Genomic DNA, 20,037 nt, shown 5'->3' with positions numbered 1-20,037 from the left:
GCCCTGAAATTCAGCCCAGAGCAGCCAAACGGACCCAAAATGGACCCAAAAACCCGGCCCAGGGTGGACCTGAAATAGTCCTAAAATGGAACTGAAATGGTCCTAAAATGGGACTGAAATGGTCCTAAAATAGATTTAAAATGGGTCTAAATGAGACCCAAACCAGCCCTGGAAACAGCCCCAAAGTGGAGCCAAACCAGCCCCAAAATCAGCCCCAAATCAGCCCAAAAACCAGCCCAAAACACCCCCAAAATCAGCCCCAAAACCAGCCCAAAACACCCCCAAAATCAGCACCAAAACCAGCCCAAAACACCCCCAAAATCAGCACCAAAACCAGCCCCAAAATCAGCCACAAAACTGCCCAATAATCAGCCCAAAATAGGCCCCAAACCAAGCCCAAACCAGCTCCAAAATCACCCCAAAACAGCCCCAAAGTCAACCCCAAAGACCCCCAAAATCAGCCTCAAAGCACCCCCAAAATCAGCCCCAAATCAGCCCGAAACACCCCATAAATCAGCCCAAACCAGCCCCAAAATCAGCCCCAAAGTGCCCCAAAACAGCCCCAAAATCACCCCCAAAACAGCCCCAAAACACCCCCAAAATCAGCCCAAAACACCCCCAAAATCACCCCAAAACAGAACCAAAACAGAACCAAACCCAGGGCCAAACCAGGCCCAACCACCCCAAACCACCCCAGAACACCCCAAAAACCACCCCAAAAACACCCCAAAAATCGCCCCAAAACCACCCCAAATCCACCCCAAATCACCCCAAATCCACCCCAAATATCCCCAAACCACCCCAAAAACACCCCAAAAACACCCCAAATATCACCCCAAAAATCAGCCCCAAACCACCCCAAAAATTCAGCCCCAAACCGCCCCAAACCACCCCAAACCACCCCAAACCGCCCCAAACCACCCCAAATCTCCCCAAACCACCCCAAAACCGCCCCAAACCATCCCAAACCACCCCAAACCACCCCAAAACCACCCCAAATCACCCTAAATCTCCCCAAACCACCCAAAACCACCCCAAAAATCACCCCAAACTCCCCAAACCACCCCAAATCACCCCAAACCGCCCCACACCACCCCAAAAATCACCCCCAAACCACCCCAAATCTCCCCAAACCACCCCAAACCGCCCCAAAACCACCCCAAATCACCCCAAATCTCCCCAAATCACCCCAAAACCACCCCAAACGTCACCAACATTTATTTGCTCGTATTTACACGGTGGGGGTGGGGGAGGGGGCGGTGCTGGCCACGCCCCCTCTGTCGCGACAGCGGCGACAGAGGGGAGGGGCGGGAGCCGTCCGGGCTGTCCCCGCGGGTGCCTCCCCCACGCGGGGCTTTTGGGGGGGGGTCGGAAAATTCCCGATTTTCCCTCAATCCCAAAACAGTCAGGGACCCCCCCGGGACCCCAAAAACCCTCAGGGGACCCCAAAAAACCCCCGGGACCCTAAAAACTGTCAGGGGACCCCAAAAACCCCTCAGGGGACCCCAAAACACCCCCGGGACCCTAAAAACCGTCAGGGGACCCCAAAACACTCCCCGGGACCCCAAAAACCCTCAGGGGACCCCAAAATCCCCCCCAGGGACGCACCCAGCCCGAAGCCCCCTCCCCAAAACCGTCCCAGGCAGGAATTGGGGACAAACCCGAGGGTTTTGGGGTCGGGAAGGGGAAATCCGTCCCTTTGTGGGGTCGGGGGGATCCTCCCACCCCAAAACCCCCGGGGAGCACCCAGGGACCCCCCAAATTCTGGCTCCACCGCCTGTGATCGGGATCCCCCTCCCCAAAATAGTCCCAGTCAGGAATTGGGGACAAAACCGAGGGTTTTGGGGTCGGGAGGGGGAAATCCGTCCCTTTGTGGGGTCAGGGGGATCCTCCCACTCCAAAACATGCGGGGAGCACCCAGGGACCCCAAAAAAAAACCCCAAATCCCACCCCCGATCGGGATCCCCCTCCCCAGAGCAGTCCCAGGCAGGAATTGGGGACAAACCCGAGGGTTTTGGGGTCGGGAGGGGGAAATCCGTCCCTTTGTGGGGTCGGGGGGATCCTCCCACCCCAAAACCCCCGGGGAGCACCCCCAAAAAAACCCCAAATCCCACCCCCGATCGGGATTCCCCTCCCCAGAGCAGTCCCAGGCAGGAACTGGGGAGAAACCCGAGGGTTTTGGGGTCGGGAGGGGGAAATCCGTCCCTTTGTGGGGTCGGGGGCTCCCGCGGTGCCCGGGCCGGGTTTTGGGGCGCGGGTTTTGGGGTCGGGGTTTGGCACACGACGCTTCACAGCCCTTCCAGGGGGTCCCGGCGCTGCGGGGCCCTGCGGGGACAGGCCCCGCTTTTGTGGGGTCGGGGGTCCCCGGAAGGGAGGAGACCCCGCGGTCGGTCCCGCCTTTAGGGGCGGCCCCTTCCCCAAACCTTTAATCACCGTTGTGGGGCCGTTCCCCTCCCCAAACCCTTCACCCCGGCTCCTTTGGGGTCCCCTTTTTGGGGACACCCCAACCCCTTAACCCCGGCTCCTTTGGGCTCCGGGGTGTCCCCAAATATCCCAGTTTTGGGACACCCCAACCCTTTATCCCCCACTCTTTTTGGGGACACTCCCAAGCCCTTCACCCCGGCTCTTTTGGGGTCCCCAAATGTCCCTTTTTTGGGGACACCCCAACCCTTTAACCCCCACTCTTTTTGGGGACACCCCAGCCCCTTAACCCCGGCTCTTTTGGGGTCCCCCAAATGTCCCTTTTTGGGACACCCCAACCCTTTATCCCCCACTCTTTTGGGGTCCCCGAAATGTCACTTTTTGGGGACACCCCAACCCCTTAACCCCGGCTCTTTTTGGGGTCCCCTTTTTGGGGATACCCCAACCTTTTATCCCCCACTCTTTTGGGGTCCCCCAAATGTCCCTTTTTGGGACACCCAAACCATTTATTCCCCACTATTTTGGGGTCCCCTTTTTGGGGCCGTTCCCCCTCCCCAACCCCTTAAGCCCGGCTCTTTTTGGGGTATCCCAAATGTCCCTGTTTTGGGGACACCCCAACCCTTTATCCCCGTCTCTTTTTGGGGTCCCCCAAATGTCCCTTTTTGGGGGCAAGCCCTCCCAAAAAATACCCCTTTATCCCTTTAACACCCTCTATTTTGGGGTGCCCTTTTTGGGGCCGTTCCCCCTCCCCAACCCCTTAACCCCGGCCCTTTTGGGCTCCGGGGAGTCCCCAAATGTCCCTTTTTGGGGACAGTCCCTCCCAAAAAAAACCCTTTAACCCCTTAACCCCGGCTCTTTTGGGGTCCCCGTTGTGGGGACACCCCAACCCTTTAACGCCCACTCTTTTGGGGTCCCCCAAATGTCCCTTTTTGGGGACAGTCCCTCACAAAAATCCCTTTAACCCTTTATCCCCCTCTCTTTTGGGGTCCCCTTTTTGGGGCCGTTCCCCTTCCCCAGCCCCTTAACCCCGGCTCTTTTTGGGGTATCCCAAATGTCTCTGTTTTGGGGACACCCCAACCCTTGATCGCCCTCTCTTTTGGGGTCCCCCAAATGTCCCTTTTTGCGGTCGGCCCAACCCTTTATCCCTCGCTCTTTTGGGGTCCCCAAATGTCCCTTTTTAGGACACCCCAACCCTTTATCCCCGGCTTTTTTAGGGTCCCCGGAGTGTCCCTTTTTGGGGACAGTCCCTCCCAAAAAAACCCCCTTTAACCCTTAATCCCGCTCTTTTTTGGGGACATTCCAACCCTTTAACCCCGGCTCTTTTTGGGGTCCCCCAAATGTCCCTGTTTTCGGGACACCCCAACCCTTTATCCCTCGCTCTTTTGGGGTCCCCAAATATCCCTGTTTTTGGGACACCCCAACCCCTTATCCCTCCTATTTTGGTGTCCCCAAATGTCCCTTTTTGGGCTCGGCCCCTCCCCAATTAGCCTTTGCCCCTGTCCCCCTTTCCCCCCGGCAGTTTTGGGGTGTGCCCGGTTTTTGGGGTCCCCTCACCTGCGGCCCTATGTCACCTCCTCGGCCTCCTCCGGGGCTTTCTGCTCGCCGCCCCCCGGGGAGGCTTTTGGGGCCGCGGGCTCCGATTTTTGGGGTTCGCTGGGTTCCTGCGGGGCCTCGGGGGGGCTGGGACCCTGCGGGGCGAGATTTGGGGTCCCCCCTCGGTTTTTGGGGTTCCCCCGACGTTTTTGGGGTCCCCCCGAGGTTTCTGGGATCCCCCCGACGTTTTTGGGATCCCTCCCGAGGTTTTTGGGATTCTCGTGGTTTTTGGAATTCCAGCGGGTTTTGTGGGGATCACCCGACGGTTTTTGGGATTCTCGTGATTTTTGGGATCCTCGCGCGGTTTTTGGGGCCCCCCGAGGTTTTTGGGATTGCCAAGGTTTTTGGGATTTCCGGGGGTTTTGTGGGGATCACCTCTCGGTTTTTGGGGTCCCCACGGTTTTTGGGATTCTCGTGGTGTTTGGGGTCTCCCCGAGGTTTTTGGGTTGCCGAGGTTTTGGGATTCTCGCGGTTTTGGGGATTTCCGGGGGTTTTGTGGGGATCACCCCGAGGTTTTTGGGATTCTCGTGGTTTTTGGGGTCCCCGCGCAGTTTTTGGGATCCCCCTGCGGTTTCTGGGATTTCTGAGGTTTTTGGGATTCTCGCGGTTTTTGGGATTTCCGGGGGTTTTGTGGGGATCCCCCCACAGTTTTTGGGGTCCCCACGGTTTTTGGGATTCTTGCGGTTTTTGGAATTTCTGGGGTTTTTGAGGTCCCTCCGCGGTTTTTGGGGTCCCCACGGTTTTTGGGGTCCCCGCGCGGTTTTTGGGATCCCCCCTTGGTTTTTGGGATTCCCGAGGTTTTTGGGATTTCCGGGGGTTTTGTGGGGATCACCCCGCGGTTTTTGGGGTCCCCACGGTTTTTTGGGTCCCCGCGCGGTTTTTGGGATTCTGATGGGTTTTTTGGGGGGAACTCTCCCCGTTTTTGGGGACTCCCCCAGAATTTGGGAACTCCCGTGGCTTTTAGGAACTCCCGTGGCTTTTGGGATTCCTGTGTTTTTTTTAGGACTCCTGCGGGTTTTTTGGGATTTTTAGGATTTCCCGCGGTGGTTTTGGGGTTCCCGCAGTTTTTGGGGTCCCCTCCCGGGTTTTGGGGTCCCGACCTGGTCGTTGCCCTCGGGGGGGCTCCTGCAGACGATGTCGCTGTACTGGGGCTCCCCGGGGCTCTCCTCGGGCGGCGCCGTGGGCGTGGCGGCTGCGGGGAAAAATGGGGGGAAAAACGGGGAAATTGGGAAAAATGGGGAAAAGGGGAAAAAAATTGAAAAAATTGGGGAAAATGGGGAAATTGGGAAAAAAAATGGGGGAAATGGGGAAAAATTGGGAAAGGGGGAAAAAAATCCAGGGAAACCGGGAAAAAAAATTTGTAAAAATGGGGAAAAATGGGGAAAATGGGAAAAAAATGGGGGAAATGGGGAAAAATGGGGAAATGGGGAAAATTTGGGAAAATGGGAAAAAAACCAGGGAAAATGGGGAAAAAAGATGAAAAAATGGGAAAAAATAGGGAAAATGGGGAAAAAATGGGGGAAATGGGAGAAAATGGGGAAAATGGGAAAAAATCCAGGGAAAATGGGAAATAAACCCCGGGGGAAATGGGGAAAAATGGAGAAATGGGGAAACAGGACAACAAGAAAATGGGTGAGTGGGAAAATGAGAAAAATGGGGAAGTGGGAAAAGGGAAAAGAGGGAAAATGGGAAATAAGGGGGGATGGGAAATGGGAAAGCAGGAAAATGGGAAGAGGAGAAAAATGGGAAAACCAGGAACTGGGGAATTGGGAGCTGGGAATTGGGAACTGGGAGCTGGGAATTGGGAATTGGGAACTGGGAATTGGGAACTGGGGACTGGGAGCTGGGAGCTGGGAATTGGGAATTGGGAACTGGGGAATTGGGGATGGGGAACTGGGAATTGGGAACTGGGAATTGTGGATTGGAGATTGGGAACTGGGAATTGGGAACTGGGGACTGGGAGCTGGGAATTGGGAATTGGAAATTGGGAATTGGGAACTGGGAGTTGGGAGTTGGGAGCTGGGGATTGGGAATGGGGGATTGGGAACTGGGAATTGGGAATTGGGGATTGGGAATTGGGAATTGGGGATTGGGAACTGGGGAATTGGGGATTGGGGACGGGGAACTGGGAATTGGGGATTGGGAAGTGGGGAATTGGCGATTGGAGATTGGAAACTGGGAATTGGGGATTGGGAACTGGGGATTGGGAATTGGGAGCTGGGAATTGGGAACTGGGAGCTGGGAATTGAGGATTTGGGAACTGGGAATTGAGGATTTGGGAACTGGGAACTGGGAATTGGGAACTTGGAATTGGGGACTGGGGAATTGGGAACTGGGAACAGGGAATTGGGGATTGGGAGCTGGGAACAGGGAGCTGGGAGCCGGGGATTGGGATTTGGGAACTGGGATCTGGGATCTGGGAGCTGGGAATTGGGAACAGGGATTTGGGAACAGGGAGCTGGGATCTGGGAGCTGGGATTTGGGAACAGGGATTTGGGAACAGGGAATTGGGAACAGGGAGCTGGGATTTGGGAACAGGGATTTGGGAACTGGGATCTGGGAGCTGGGATTTGGGAACAGGGGATTGGGATCTGGGAGCTGGGATTTGGGAACAGGGATTTGGGAACAGGGATCTGGGATCTGGGAGCTGGGATTTGGGAACAGGGATTGGGATCTGGGATCTGGGAGCTGGGATTTGGGAACAGGGATTGGGATCTGGGATCTGGGAGCTGGGATTTGGGAACAGGGATTGGGATCTGGGAGCTGGGAGCTGGGAGCTGGGAACAGGGATCTGGGATCTGGGATCTGGGAGCTGGGAGCTGGGAACAGGGATTGGGAACTGGGAACAGGGAGTTGGGATTTGGGAACAGGGATTTGGGAACAGGGAGCTGGGAGCTGGGAACAGGGATCTGGGATCTGGGAGCTGGGAGCTGGGATTTGGGAACAGGGATTTGGGAACAGGGATTTGGGAACAGGGATCTGGGAGCTGGGATCTGGGATCTGGGATCTGGGATCGGGCTGTGCCCACCTGCCTCGGCCGCCTTCTCGCTGTTCACCCTCCAGCACCAGAAGGCGCCGCCCAGGCCCACGGCCACCAGGATCAGCGAGAGCACCACGTAGCCCGAGGTGGAGAAGGCCGAGTGTCCCCCTGCCCGCGAGGGACACGCCGTGCCACCCTGCCTGTGCCACCCTGCCTGTGCCACCCTGCCTGTGCCACCCTGCCTGTGCCACCCTGGCCGTGCCACCGCGGCCGTGCCACCCTGGTTGTGTCACCCCAACTGTGTCACCTGGCTCTGCCACCCTGACTGTGCCACCCCGGCCATGCCACCCCGGCTGTGCCACCCCGGCCGTGCCACCCTGGCTGTGTCACCCCGGCTGTGTCACCTGGCTCTGCCACCCTGACTGTGCCACCCCGGCTGTGCCAGCCTGGCTGTGTCACCCCGGCTGTGCCACCCCGGCTGTGCCACCCTGGCCGTGCCACCCTGGCCGTGCCACCCTGGTTGTGTCACCCTGGCTGTGCCACCCCGGCTGTGTCACCCTGCCTGTGCCACCCCAACTGTGCCACCCTGGCTGTGCCACCCTGGCCATGCCACCCCGGCTGTGCCACCCCGGCTGTGCCACCCTGACTGTGTCACCCTGACTGTGCCACTCCAACTGTGCCACCCCGGCCGTGCCACCCCGGCTGTGCCACCCCGGCTGTGCCACTCCAACTGTGTCACCCCGGCTGCGCCACCCCGGCTGTGGCACCTCAGCTGTGCCACCCTGACTGTGCCACCCCGGCCGTGCCACCCTGGCTGTGTCACCCTGGCAGTGTCACCCCGGCTGTGCCACCCTGGCCGTGCCACCCCATATGTGCCACCCTGACTGTGTCACCCGGGCTGTGCCACCCCGGCTGTGTCACCCCGGCTGTGCCACCCTGGCCGTGCCACCCCAACTGTGTCACCCTGGCTGTGCCACCCTGGCCGTGCCACCCTGGTTGTGTCACCCTGGCTGTATCACCCTGGCTGTGCCACCCTGGCTGTGTCACCCTGGCTGTGTCACTCGGCTGTGTCACCCTGGCTGTGTCATCTCAGCCGTGCCAGCCTGACTGTGCCACCTCAACCGTGTCACCTCAGTTGTGCCACCTCAGCTGTGCCACCTCAGCTGTGCCACCTCGACTGTGTCACTTCAGCTGAGCCACCCCAGCCGTGCCACCCCAGCCGTGCCACCCCAGCCGTGCCACCCCGGCCATGCCATCTCATCCATGTCACCCCAGCCGTGCCACCCCTGGCAGTGTCCCTGTGTCCCCAGCCGTGCCCCCGGCCGTGCCACCTCATCCATGTCACCCCAGCTGTGCCACCCCCGGCAGTGTCCCTGTGTCCCCAGCCGTGCCACCCCGGCCATGCCACCTCATCCATGTCACCCCAGCTGTGCCACCCCCGGCAGTGTCCCTGTGTCCCCAGCCGTGCCACCCCGGCCGTGCCACCTCATCCATGTCACCGCAGCCGTGCCACCCCTGGCAGTGTCCCCGTGTCCCCAGCCATGCCACCGCAGCCGTGCCACCCCTGGCAGTGTCCCTGTGTCCCCAGCCATGCCACCCCAGCCGTGCCACCCCTGGCAGTGTCCCCGTGTCCCCAGCCATGTCACCCCAGCTGTGCCACCCCTGGCAGTGTCCCTGTGTCCCCAGCCGTGCCCCCGGCCGTGCCCGGCGCTCACCTCCGCCCTGGCACAGGCTCTGCAGGTGGAACAGGGCGACCTTGTGGTCGGCGGGGTTGCTGACGGTGCAGGCGTAGGTGACGTTGGTGGCGGCGGGTGGCAGTGCCACGCGCAGGGTGGTGCCGTCCGGGGACAGCTGGTGCCGCCCGGGGCCCGGCTCGGCCCAGGCGAGGCTGTCGCGCCGCCAGGTGACGTTGACGGCGCCGCGGCCGCTGCCCTGGCACTGCAGCGTCAGGTTGCACCAGTCCAGGGTGCTGGCCAGCAGCTGGCTGCGCGTCCGCGGGCTGGGCACGGCCTCTGCCGCCGGGAGGGCACGGGACGGCACCAGAATACCCAAAATCAGCCCGAATCAGCCCAAATCAGCCCAAAAATCAGGAAAAATCAGCCCCAATCAGCAAAAATCAGCAAAAATCAGCCCAAAATCAGCCCCAATCAGTAAAACCCAGCCCAAATCAGCCCAAATCAGCCCAAATCAGTAAAAACTAGCAAAAATCAGCCCCAAATCAGCCCAAATCAGCCCAAAAATCAGCCCAAATCAGCCCAAAAATCAGCCCAAATCAGTAAAAACCAGCAAAAATCAGGAAAAATCAGCCCAAAAATCAGCCAAAATCAGCCAAAATCAGCCCAAATCAGTAAAAACTAGCAAAAATCAGCCCAAAAATCAGCCCCAAATCAGTAAAACCCAGCAAAAATCAGCCCAAAAATCAGCCAAAACCAGCCAAAATCACCCCAAAATCAGCCCCAAATCAGTCAAAACCAGCCCCAAAATCAGCAAAAATCATCCAAAATCACCCCTAAATCAGCAAAAATCAGCCCAAAAATTGGCAAAAATCATCTCAAATCAGCCAAAATCAGGCCCGTCAGCCAAAATCAGCTAAAATCAGCCAAAATCAGCCAAAATCACCCCAAATCAGCCAAAATCACCCCAAATCGGCAAAAAAACCCAGCCAAAAACCAGCCAAAATCAGCCCAAATCAGCCCAAATCAGCAAAAATCAGCCCCAAATCAGCCCAAATCAGCCAAAATCAGCCCAAATCAGCCCAAAAATCAGCCCAAATCAGCAAAAATCAGCCCAAAATCAGCTCAAAATCAGCAAAAATCCTCCAAAATCAGCCCCAAATCAGCCAAAATCAGCCCCAAAATCAGCAAAAATCTTCCAAAATCACCCCTAAATCAGCAAAAATCAGCCCAAAAATTGGCAAAAATCATCTCAAATCAGCCAAAATCAGGCCCAAGTCAGCCAAAATCAGCTAAAATCAGCCAAAATCAGCCAAAATCACCCCAAATCAGCCAAAATCACCCAAAATCGGCAAAAAAACCCAGCCAAAATCAGCCAAAATCAGTCCAAAAATCAGCCCAAATCAGCCAAAACCAGCCCCAAGTCAGCCAAAATCAGCTAAAATCAGCAAAAAATCAGTCAAAATCAGCCCAAAATCAGCAAAAATCAGCCAAAATACCCCAAAATTACCCCAAATCACCTCAAAAATCAGCAAAAATCAGCCAAAATACCCCCACATCAGCCAAAATCAGCCAAAATCAGCCAAAATCAGCCAAAATCACTCAAAAACCAGCCACAATGAGCCAAAATATACCAGAATCAGCCAAAATCAACCAAAATCACACCAAAATCACCCAAAATCACAAAAAATTGCCCCAAAATCACCCAAAATCACCCAAAACCACCCAAAATCACACCAAAATCACCCCAAAATCCCCCAAAATCCCCCCAAGGCTCTGCCTCTGCCACCGGGAGGGGCACCCAGCTGGCACCGGGACCCTCAGCCCTCCCTGGGGCTCCAGTGAAGGGAATTTGGGATCCCTGCCTCAGTTTCCCCATCCTAAACGCGCCTTAGCTACGTGATTAATTCGCTAATTAATTAATTAAGTTCATGAATCAAGCCCCACCCACCGTAGACGGACAGGTTGAAGGCCTGCTCACCCACCAGCGCCGGCTAAAAACCCCCATTTGTGCTCCGTGCCTCAGTTTCCCCGCCCAAAAAAACCCCAACGTACCCAAAGGAATAAGGAACTAATGAAGGAATGAATTAAAACACCAGGCCCCGCTCACCGTAGACGGACAGGTTGAAGGCCTGGTCGTCCACCAGGGCGGGTTGCAGCTTGATGCGGGCGCCGAAGACGCCGCTGTCGCCGCGCTGCAGCTCGCGGAGGCGCAGCGCCGTGCCGTTCACCAGCTCCAGGCGCCGGCCGAAGCGGTCGCGCGGGTCCGGCCGCTCGAAGCCGCCCGGGCCCACCTCGGCCACCTGGATGGTGGCGCCGGTGCCCGCCGAGAAGCTCCACTCGATCTCCTTCACCGTCTGGTTGGGCGGCAGCGCCGGCGACAGCAGCACCGAGCCGCCCAGCACGCCGTTCACCTGGCGCGGCGCGGCGCGGGCCTGCCCGAACAGCAGCTCTGCGGCACACAAACGGCGCCCGGGGGAGTTAGGGACATCTGGGGACGTTTGGGGACGTTTGGGGATGTTTTGGGGACGTTTTGGGGATGTTTTGGGGATGTTTTGTCAGGGGTGACAGCAGCACGGAGCCGCCCAGCACGCCGTTCACCTGCCCAGGACTGCCCGAACAGCAGCTCTGGGGCACACAAACGGTACCCGAGAGCAGTTAGGGACATCTGGAGACGTTTTGGGGACATCTGGGGACGTTTTGGGGACATTTGGGGATGTTTGGGGACGTTTTGGGGACATTTGGGGATGTTTGGTCAGGGGTGACAGCAGCACCGAGCCGCCCAGCACGCCGTTCACCTGGCGCGGCGCGGCGCGGCGCGGGCCTGCCCGAACAGCAGCTCTGCGGCACACAAACGGCGCCCGGGGGAGTTAGGGACATCTGGGGACGTTTGGGGACGTTTGGGGACATTTTGGGGACGTTTTGGGGACATTTTGGGGACGTTTTGGGGATGTTTTGTCAGAGGTGACAGCAACACGGAGCTGCTCAGCCTGCCCAGGACTGCCCGAACAGCAGCTCTGCGGCACACAAACGGCGCCCGGGGGAGTTAGGGACATCTGGGGACGTTTGGGGACGTTTGGGGACGTTTTGGGGACATTTGGGGACATTTGGGGACATTTTGGGGACATTTGGGGATGTTTGGTCAGGGGTGACAGCAGCACCGAGCCGCCCAGCACGCCGTTCACCTGGCGCGGCGCGGCGCGGCGCGGGCCTGCCCGAACAGCAGCTCTGCGGCACACAAACGGCGCCCGGGGGAGTTAGGGACATCTGGGGACGTTTGGGGACGTTTGGGGACATTTTGGGGATGTTTTGGGGACATCTGGGGACATTTTGGGGACATTTTGTCAGGGCTGACAGCAGCACGGAGCCGCCCAGCACGCCGTTCACCTGCCCAGGACTGGCCAAAGAGCAGCTCTGGAACACAGAAATGGCTCCCAAGAGCATTTGGGGACATTTGGAGACATTCGTGGATGTTTTAGGGACATTTGGGGACATTTTGGGGACATTTGGGGACGTTTTGGGGACGTTTGGGGACATTTGGGGACCATTTTCAGGACGTTTGGGGACATGTGGGGATGTTTTGTCAGAGGTGACAGCAGCACGGAGCTGCTCAGCCTGCCCAGGTCTGCCCGAAGAGCAGCTCTGGGACACAGAAATGGCACCACAGGGGGTTTGGGGACGTTTCGGGACATTTGGGGACTGTTTTGGGGACATTTGGGGACGTTTGGAGACGTTTGGGGACGTTCTGGGGACATTTGGGGACTGTTTTGGGGACATTTGGGGACATTTGGAGACGTCTGGGGACGTTCTGGGGACATTTGGGGACGTTTGGGGACATTTGGGGATGTTTTGTCAGGGGTGACAGCAGCACGGAGCCGCCCAGCACGCCGTTCACCTGCCCAGGATTGGCCAAAGAGCAGCTCTGGGGCACAGAAACGGCTCCCAAGAGCATTTGGGGACATTTGAGGAAATTTGGGGACATGTGGGGACATCTGGGAACTTTTGTGGACATTTGGGGACATTTTGGGGACGTTTTGTTGGAGGTGACAGCAGCACGGAGCTGCCCAGCCTGCCCAGAGAGCAGCTCTGCGGCACACAAACAGCACCCGAGGGCAGTTAGGGACATCTGGGGACATCTGGGGACGTTTTGGGGACGTTTGGAGACGTTTGGGGACGTTCTGGGGACGTTTTGGGGACGTTTTGGGGACATTTGGGGACGTTTTGGGGACGTTTTGTCGGGGATAACAGCAGCACGGAGCCGCCCAGCCTGCCCGGGATTGGCCAAAGAGCAGCTCTGGGACACAGAAATGGCACCTGAGGGCAGTTAGGGACATCTGGGGACATCTGGGGACAATTTGGGGACATTTTGGGGACGTTTGGGGATGTTTAGGGACGTTTTAAGGATATTTTGTCAGGGCTGACAGCAGCACGGAGCCGCCCAGCACGCCGTTCACCGGCCCAGGATTGGCCAAGGAGCAGCTCTGGAACACAGAAACGGCTCCTGAGAGCATTTAGGGACATTTTGGGGACATTTGGGAACGTTCTGGGGACATTTGGGGACGTTTGGGGACATTTGGGGACGTTTTGGGGACGTTTTGGGGACATTTGGGGACATTTGGGGACATTTTGTCAGGGATGACAGCAGCACGGAGCCGCCCAGCCTGCCCGGGATTGGCCAAAGAGCAGCTCTGGGACACAGAAATGGCACCTGAGAGCATTTGGGGACATCTGGGGACATTTGGGGACGTTTTGGGGACGTTTGGGGACATTTGGGGACCATTTTCAGGACGTTTGGGGACATGTGGGGACGTTTTGTCAGAGGTGACAGCAGCACGGAGCTGCTCAGCCTGCCCAGGTCTGCCCGAAGAGCAGCTCTGGAACACAGAAACGGCTCCCAAGAGCATTTGGGGACATTTGAGGAAATTTGGGGACATTTGGGGACATCTGGGAACTTTTGTGGACATTTGGGGACATTTTGGGGACGTTTTGTTGGAGGTGACAGCAGCACGGAGCTGCCCAGCCTGCCCAGAGAGCAGCTCTGCGGCACACAAACAGCACCCGAGGGCAGTTAGGGACATCTGGGGACATCTGGGGACGTTTTGGGGACGTTTGGAGACGTTTGGGGACGTTCTGGGGACGTTTTGGGGACGTTTTGGGGACATTTGGGGACGTTTTGGGGACGTTTTGTCGGGGATAACAGCAGCACGGAGCCGCCCAGCCTGCCCGGGATTGGCCAAAGAGCAGCTCTGGGACACAGAAATGGCACCTGAGGGCAGTTAGGGACATCTGGGGACATCTGGGGACAATTTGGGGACATTTTGGGGACGTTTGGGGATGTTTAGGGACGTTTTAAGGATATTTTGTCAGGGCTGACAGCAGCACGGAGCCGCCCAGCACGCCGTTCACCTGCCCAGGATTGGCCAAAGAGCAGCTCTGGGGCACAGAAACGGCTCCTGAGAGCATTTAGGGACATTTTGGGGACATTTGGGGACTGTTTTGGGGACATTTGGGGACGTTTGGGACTTCTGGGGACCGTTTTGGGGACATTTTGGGGCGTTTGGGAACTCTTTTGGGGACATTTGGGGACATTTTGGGGCGTTTGGGGACTGTTTTGGGGACGTTTGGGGGGTTTGGGGACATTTTGGGGCATTTGGGGACATTTTGGGGCGTTTGGGGACTGTTTTGGGGACATTTGGGGACATTTTGGGGTGTTTGGGGACATTTGGGGACATTTGGGGACATCTGTTGGAGGTGACAGCAGCACGGAGCCGCCCAGCCTGCCCGGAGAGCAGCTCTGGGACAGAAAAATGTCACCAGAGGGGGTTTGGGGACATCTGGGGACATTTCTAGGACATTTGGGGACGCTTTTAGGACATTTGGAGAGCATTTTGAGGACTTTTGGGGACATTTGGGGACACTTGGTGACACTTTGGGGATATTTTTAGGACGTTTGTGGACATTTGAGGCCGTTTGAGGCCATTTTGGGGTCATTTGGGGCCATTTTGGGGTCAGTTGGGACCATTTTGGGGTCATTTGGGGCCATTTTGGGGCCATTTGGGGATGTTTGGGGGACGTTTTGGGGCCATTTGAGGGCATGGTGGGACATTTGGGGACGTTTTGGGGTCACTTGGGGCCATTTTGGGGTCACTTGGGGCCGTTTTGGGCACGTTCGGGAATGTTTGGGGGACATTTTGGGGCCATTTGAGGGCATTTTGGGACATTTGGGGACGTTTTGGGGTCACTTGGGGCCATTTTGGGGTCACTTGGGGCCGTTTTGGGGTCATTTGGGGACGTTTGGGGTCATTTGGGGCCATTTGGGGAGGAAGAGGAGGAGGAGGAGCGGCCTTGGCCGGGTTCAGAGTTGTTCTTGTTGTTAAAAAAAAGAGGGAAAAGCAGAAATTTTGGGGGAAAAGCGGCCAAAAAGGCGAATCAATCCCAGGCGAGGAATTGCCTCCAAAAAAGAGAAGGAAAGATGGAAATTTTGGGGGGAAAAGCGGCTGAAAAGGGGAATCACTGCGGGTTTGGAGCGGGGTGTTGTCGAAAAAAAGAGGGAAAAGCAGAAAATTTGAGGTGAAAAGAGCAAAAAAAGGTGAATTAACAAACGTGAGGTCTCTGAGCCTCCAAAAACGAGAGGGAAAGGCAGAGGTTTTGGGGAAAAATCGGCCAAAAAGGTCAAAAACTAAAAACTACAGGTTTGGCTGTGGGGTGAACCCCAAAAAAGAGAGGAAAAGGATGGAAATCTTGGGGGGAAATCGGCTAAAAAGTGAATTTATTGCAGGGAAGGGATTTCCTCAGAAAAAGAGAGGGGGAAAAATGGAAATTTTGGGGGGAAAAATCGGCCAAAAAGGTCAAAAACTAAAAAACTACAGGTTTGGCTGTGGGGTGAACCCGAAAAAAAGAGGAAAAGGATGGAAATTTTGGGGGGAAATCGGCTAAAAAGTGAATTTATTGCAGGGAAGGGATTTCCTCAGAAAAAGAGAGGGGGAAAAATGGAAATTTTTTGGGGGAAAAAATCGGCCAAAAAGGTCAAAAACTAAAAAACTACAGGTTCAGATGCGGCCCCATCTGAACTCGGGGCTCACCAGAACAACGCTCCAGGAGAGACTGGGTGGAATTCCCAGCCAGAATTTCCAAAACCTCATTTTCTGCCTCAAAACGCGCCTCCTGCAAGAGCCCTGCGGAAAACCGAGAGGGTTTTTTTTTTTTTTTTGGGGTAGAATTTCTGCAAAATTGGGGTTTTGGGGGCGGAATTTCTGCAAAATTTGGTTTTTTGGGGGTAGAATTTCTGTAAAATTGGGGTTTTGGGGTAGAATTTCTGCAAAGTTGGGGTTTTGGGAGAGGAATGTCTGCAAAGTTGGGGGATTTTGGGGAGTAGAATTTCCACAAAAATTGAATTTATTTGGTGGAGAATTTCTGTAAAATTGGGGTTTTGGGGGCGGAATTTCTGCAAAATTGGTTTTTTTTTTTTGTGGTAGAATTTCTGCAAATTTGGTTTTTTTTGGGGGGCGGAATTTCTGCAAAATTGGGGGATTTTGTGCAGTAGAATTTCCACAAAAAATGGAGTTTATTGGGGGGAGAATTTCTGCAAAACTGGGGTTTATTTGGGGTAGAATTTCTGCAAAATTGGGGTTTTTTGGAACAGAATTTCTGCAAAATTTGGGTTTTTTGGGGGGCAGAATTTCTGCAAAATTGGGGTTTTGGGGGTGGAATTTCTGCAAAAGTTAGTTTATTTGGGGTAGATTTTCTGCAAAATTGGGGTATTGGGGCAGAATTTCTGCAATATTGGGTTTTTGGGAACAGAATTTCTGCAAAGTTGGGGTTTTTTGGGGGTAGAATTTCTGCACAATTGGGTTTTTGGGGGCGGAATTTCTGTAAAATTGTTTTTTTTGGGGAGAATTTCTGCCCAATTCCTGCTCCCAGGAGCCGCTGGGCAGCTCCAGGCAGGGACAAAACCCCAAAATTTTGGGATTGGCGATTCCCCCCGGGATGGGGCCTGATCCCAGCTCCAGGGGAAGGTTCTGAGATTCCATTTGGGAATTTTTCAATTTTTTTTTTTTTTTTTGGCATTTCCCTGGAAAAATTCCGCTCGGCGCCGCCTCCCCCGCTGCTGGCAGCGCCCTCCCCCTGCCAAGCTGTCACCTGCGCCACCCCCGCGTCCCCTGCGCCGGGAATTTCGGGAATTTCGGGAGTTTCGGGAGTTTGTCGGGAAATTTTCGGGAATTTTTCGGGATTTCGGGACCAGCGGCTCCACCCCGCTGGGGATGGGACGGGTCCCTCCCGCCTTGGGGACATTCCCGGGGTCCCCTCCCGGTCCTCGTCCCGATTAAACCGGGCTTAAACCCGGGCGGCGCTCGCTGCAAGTCCCGTCTGGCCGGGCTTGAGTCCCGCTTTTCCCGGGTTTAATTCCCGCTTTTCCCAGGTTTAATTCCCGCTTTTCCCAGGTTTGATTCCTGCTTTTCCCGGGTTTTATTCCTGCTTTTCCCAGGTTTGATTCCCGCTTTTCCCGGGTTTTATTCCCGCTTTTCCCGGGTTTGAGTCCCGCTTTTCCCAGGCTTTATTCCTGCTTTTCCCGGGTTTAATTCCCGCTTTTCCCGGGTTTAATTCCTGCTTTTCCCAGGTTTAATTCCCGCTTTTCCCAGGTTTAATTCCCGCTTTTCCCAGGTTTGATTCCCGCTTTTCCCGGGTTTTATTCCTGCTTTTCCCAGGTTTGATTCCTGCTTTTCCCAGGTTTTATTCCCACTTTTCCCAGGTTTGATTCCAGCTTTTCCCAGGTTTTATTCCCGCTTTTCCCAGGTTTGATTCCTGCTTTTCCCGGGTTTTATTCCTGCTTTTCCCGGGTTTGATTCCCGCTTTTCCCAGATTTAATTCCTGCTTTTCCCAGATTTGATTCCTGCTTTTCCCGGGCTTGATGTTTGCTTTTCCTGAGTTTGATCCCTGCTTTTCCTGAGTTTCATTCCCGCTTTTCCAGGATTTGATCCCTGCTCATCCCGGCTTTCATTCCCATTTTTCCCCGGTTTTATTCCTGCTCCTCCCGGCTTTCATTCCTGCTTTTCCGACCCGACTTTAAAACTGAGGGAATTTTTGAGCGCTCGGTGAAGTTTTTTTGGGGGGCTGAAGCACCCCCAGACCCCGGGGGAGGATGCTGAGAGCCGGGAGGGGCTGGGGAGGCGCTTCCCAAAATCCCCCGGAATTCCAAAATAAATCCCCCCGGCATTCCAAAATCCTCTCCCGAATCCACAACCCGCTCCCGCTCTGGGATCGTCTCCGTGCCCCCCTCCCTTGGCCCCGGCTTTGCAGCCCCCCAGGCGCTCCCTGAGCCTTTCCCGGGATTTTTCCCCCTTTTTCCAGGCCGGGAGAAGCGGCCCGGGGGGATTTGGGGCCGGGGGGAGCGCGGGCTGCAGGCTCGGCCCCTCCCGCGCCAAGCGCCTCCCCGCCTCAGGCTGTTTATCCCAGATTTTGATTTTTTTTTTTGGGAGCACGAGGCTCTCCCGCAGCCTCGGCAGCGCGGAGAGGAGGGAGGAGGAAAAGCGGGATCCATCCCTGCTCCCAGTCCATCCCGAACCGCCAAAAATTCCCAAAAAACCAACTCCAGCCTGGCGTTTAACCCCGCGTCTCTTCCCCCCCAGCCGCGCTCTGCTTTTCCTCGCTTCCCACGCTCCCAGCGCTCCCAATCCCGGGAATTCGCGTTTTTCCCACCTTTCCCGAGCTGATTTTGTGGGGCATCACCTGGCGGCACCATCCGCGAGGCCAATTAATCACCGAGGCTAATGACCCCCCCCCCCCGTAATTAACCTGCCTGCCCGGTGGGACGCTCTTCCCGCAGGAATCCTCCCGCGGATGGGGATTTGCGGGAATTCTGGAATGTTTGGGAATTCCGAGGGGATCCCTCGCTCCCGGCTTTACGTAACTTCCCAACCCCCGGGGAGGGGGGGGGAAAAATCGCAGCCCCCCCCCAATAAAAAACCAAAAATCCGCGTCGGGAGGGGTGGGGAGACCCCGGCGGGTGCGGCATTCCAGAGCTTTCCAGGGATCGGGGGGGGGCGAGGGGGTCCGGCCCCAAAGCCCGAGGGGGTCCCGCGGCTCCGGGGTCGCCCCCAACTCACCTGGGCCGAGCCCCAGCAGCGCCAGGAGCAGCGAGGGCAGCCGCGATTTGGCGCGGGGCAGCTCCCGCTCCATCCCCGCGTTATTTCTGGCTCTGTTTTCCCGGGAATTGCCTCGGCTCGGAGCAGGAATCAGCGGCCGGAGCGGCGAGGAGGAGGAGGAGGAGGAGGAGGAGGAGGAGGAAGGAGGAGCGACCACCCCGGGGCGCGGAGCATCGCGGGGCTCAGAGCGAGCGCTTCTCCATGGCGGGGGGAAAAAACCGGGAATGGGGGGGGGGGGGGAAAACCGGGAATGAGGGGGGGAAAAAGCCGGGAATGGGGGGAAAATCCGGGAGCGCGGGCGGGCGGAGCGCGGGCGGGGCGGGGGCCGCGCTGACCCCCGACCCTGCGGCATCAGCCCGGATCAGTGCCCGGATTAGCGGCGGCCGCGCCGGGCACGGCCCCGGGCAGCTCCCGCTGCCTTCCCGCGGGGATCCAGCGGGGAAATTCCCCAATTCCTGGCGTTCCAGAGCGGCTCCCGCGGAACCGGCGCGTCCCGGAGCCGGGAAAGGTTCGGGGCGTTTGGGGAAAAGGAGCCGGAATCGCTGCCGGGGGCTCCCGGTTCATCCAGCCGGGATCGCTCTGGGAATCCAAATCCCAAACCTGGCGAGGGAAAACAGGGAATGTGGGGAGAGGGGATCCGCGGCGGGCTTGGCACCCAAGGGGTTAATCCCAGCTTTATTTTATTTATTTTATTTATTTTATTTTATTTTATTTTATTTTATTTATTTTATATTTTATTTTATTTTGTTTTATTTTACTTTTATTTTATTTTATTTTATTTTATTTATTTTATTTTATTATGTTTTATTTTACTTTTATTTTATTTTATATTTTACTTTATTTTATTTTATTTTATTTTATTTTATATTATATTAATTTTATTTTATTTATTTTATTTTATTTTATTTTATTTTATTTTATTTTATATTTATTTTATTTTATTTTATTTATTTTATTTTATTTTATTTTATTTTCACTGATTTTTTTTTTTTTTTTTAGGAATTCCCAAAATGGACACGGGAGAATCCAGGGGTCCCAAAAAGTCGATTTTTTTGGGGCGCTTCAGCGGCCTTTGGGTGCCCCAAACCCCTCCAGGATTCCCCTTTTTTCCGCCTCATCCCAAAAAAAACCTCCTGGAAAAACGGCCGCAGCTGAAGGGTTAATTAAGGATAATTAAGGGTTAATGAAGGGGGAATGAAAGCTCTGGAATTCCCAGGGGGAGAAAGGG

The 20,037-nt window shown here is 55.8% G+C and overlaps 1 protein-coding gene across 3 annotated transcripts; it reads right to left on the bottom strand.

The window, feature by feature from the left end:
• Positions 1-1,202: 1,202 nt before the first annotated feature.
• LOC128801157 (SLAM family member 5-like) lies at positions 1,203-19,045 on the bottom strand. 3 transcript variants are annotated; one of them, XR_008435141.1, is made up of 8 exons: positions 18,771-19,043; positions 10,778-11,119; positions 8,710-9,006; positions 7,043-7,162; positions 5,115-5,206; positions 3,976-4,109; positions 1,564-2,325; positions 1,203-1,524 (listed from the first exon to the last, which is right to left on the bottom strand). XR_008435141.1 is itself a non-coding variant. In XM_053966841.1 (7 exons), exons 1-6 carry the CDS (start codon positions 18,841-18,843, stop codon positions 3,984-3,986), a joined length of 1,050 nt encoding a protein of 349 aa, XP_053822816.1. In that variant the 5' UTR covers positions 18,844-19,045; the 3' UTR covers positions 1,203-2,315; positions 3,976-3,983. The 3 variants fall into 3 exon arrangements, 2 of the variants coding, with proteins under 2 accessions (XP_053822816.1, XP_053822815.1); XM_053966841.1 differs by having other exon boundaries at positions 1,203-2,315; positions 18,771-19,045; XM_053966840.1 differs by having other exon boundaries at positions 1,203-2,325.
• Positions 19,046-20,037: the final 992 nt, after the last annotated feature.

The sequence above is a fragment of the Vidua chalybeata genome, chromosome 29 (assembly GCF_026979565.1).
Source record: "Vidua chalybeata isolate OUT-0048 chromosome 29, bVidCha1 merged haplotype, whole genome shotgun sequence".
NCBI lineage: Eukaryota > Metazoa > Chordata > Aves > Passeriformes > Viduidae > Vidua > Vidua chalybeata.
This window is presented reverse-complemented; position numbering and strand designations above follow the sequence as displayed.

Excerpts from the sequence above, each read along its gene's own strand:
- LOC128801157 (XM_053966841.1), bottom strand. The coding sequence starts at position 18,843 with ATGGAGCGGGAGCTGCCCCGCGCCAAATCGCGGCTGCCCTCGCTGCTC. Across the intron at positions 11,120-18,770 it reads GCTGCTGGGGCTCGGCCCAG|AGCTGCTGTTCGGGCAGGCC; the intron begins GTGAGTTGGGGG and ends TGTGTGCCGCAG. Across the intron at positions 7,163-8,709 it reads GAGCCTGTGCCAGGGCGGAG|GGGGACACTCGGCCTTCTCC; the intron begins GTGAGCGCCGGG and ends CCTCGCGGGCAG.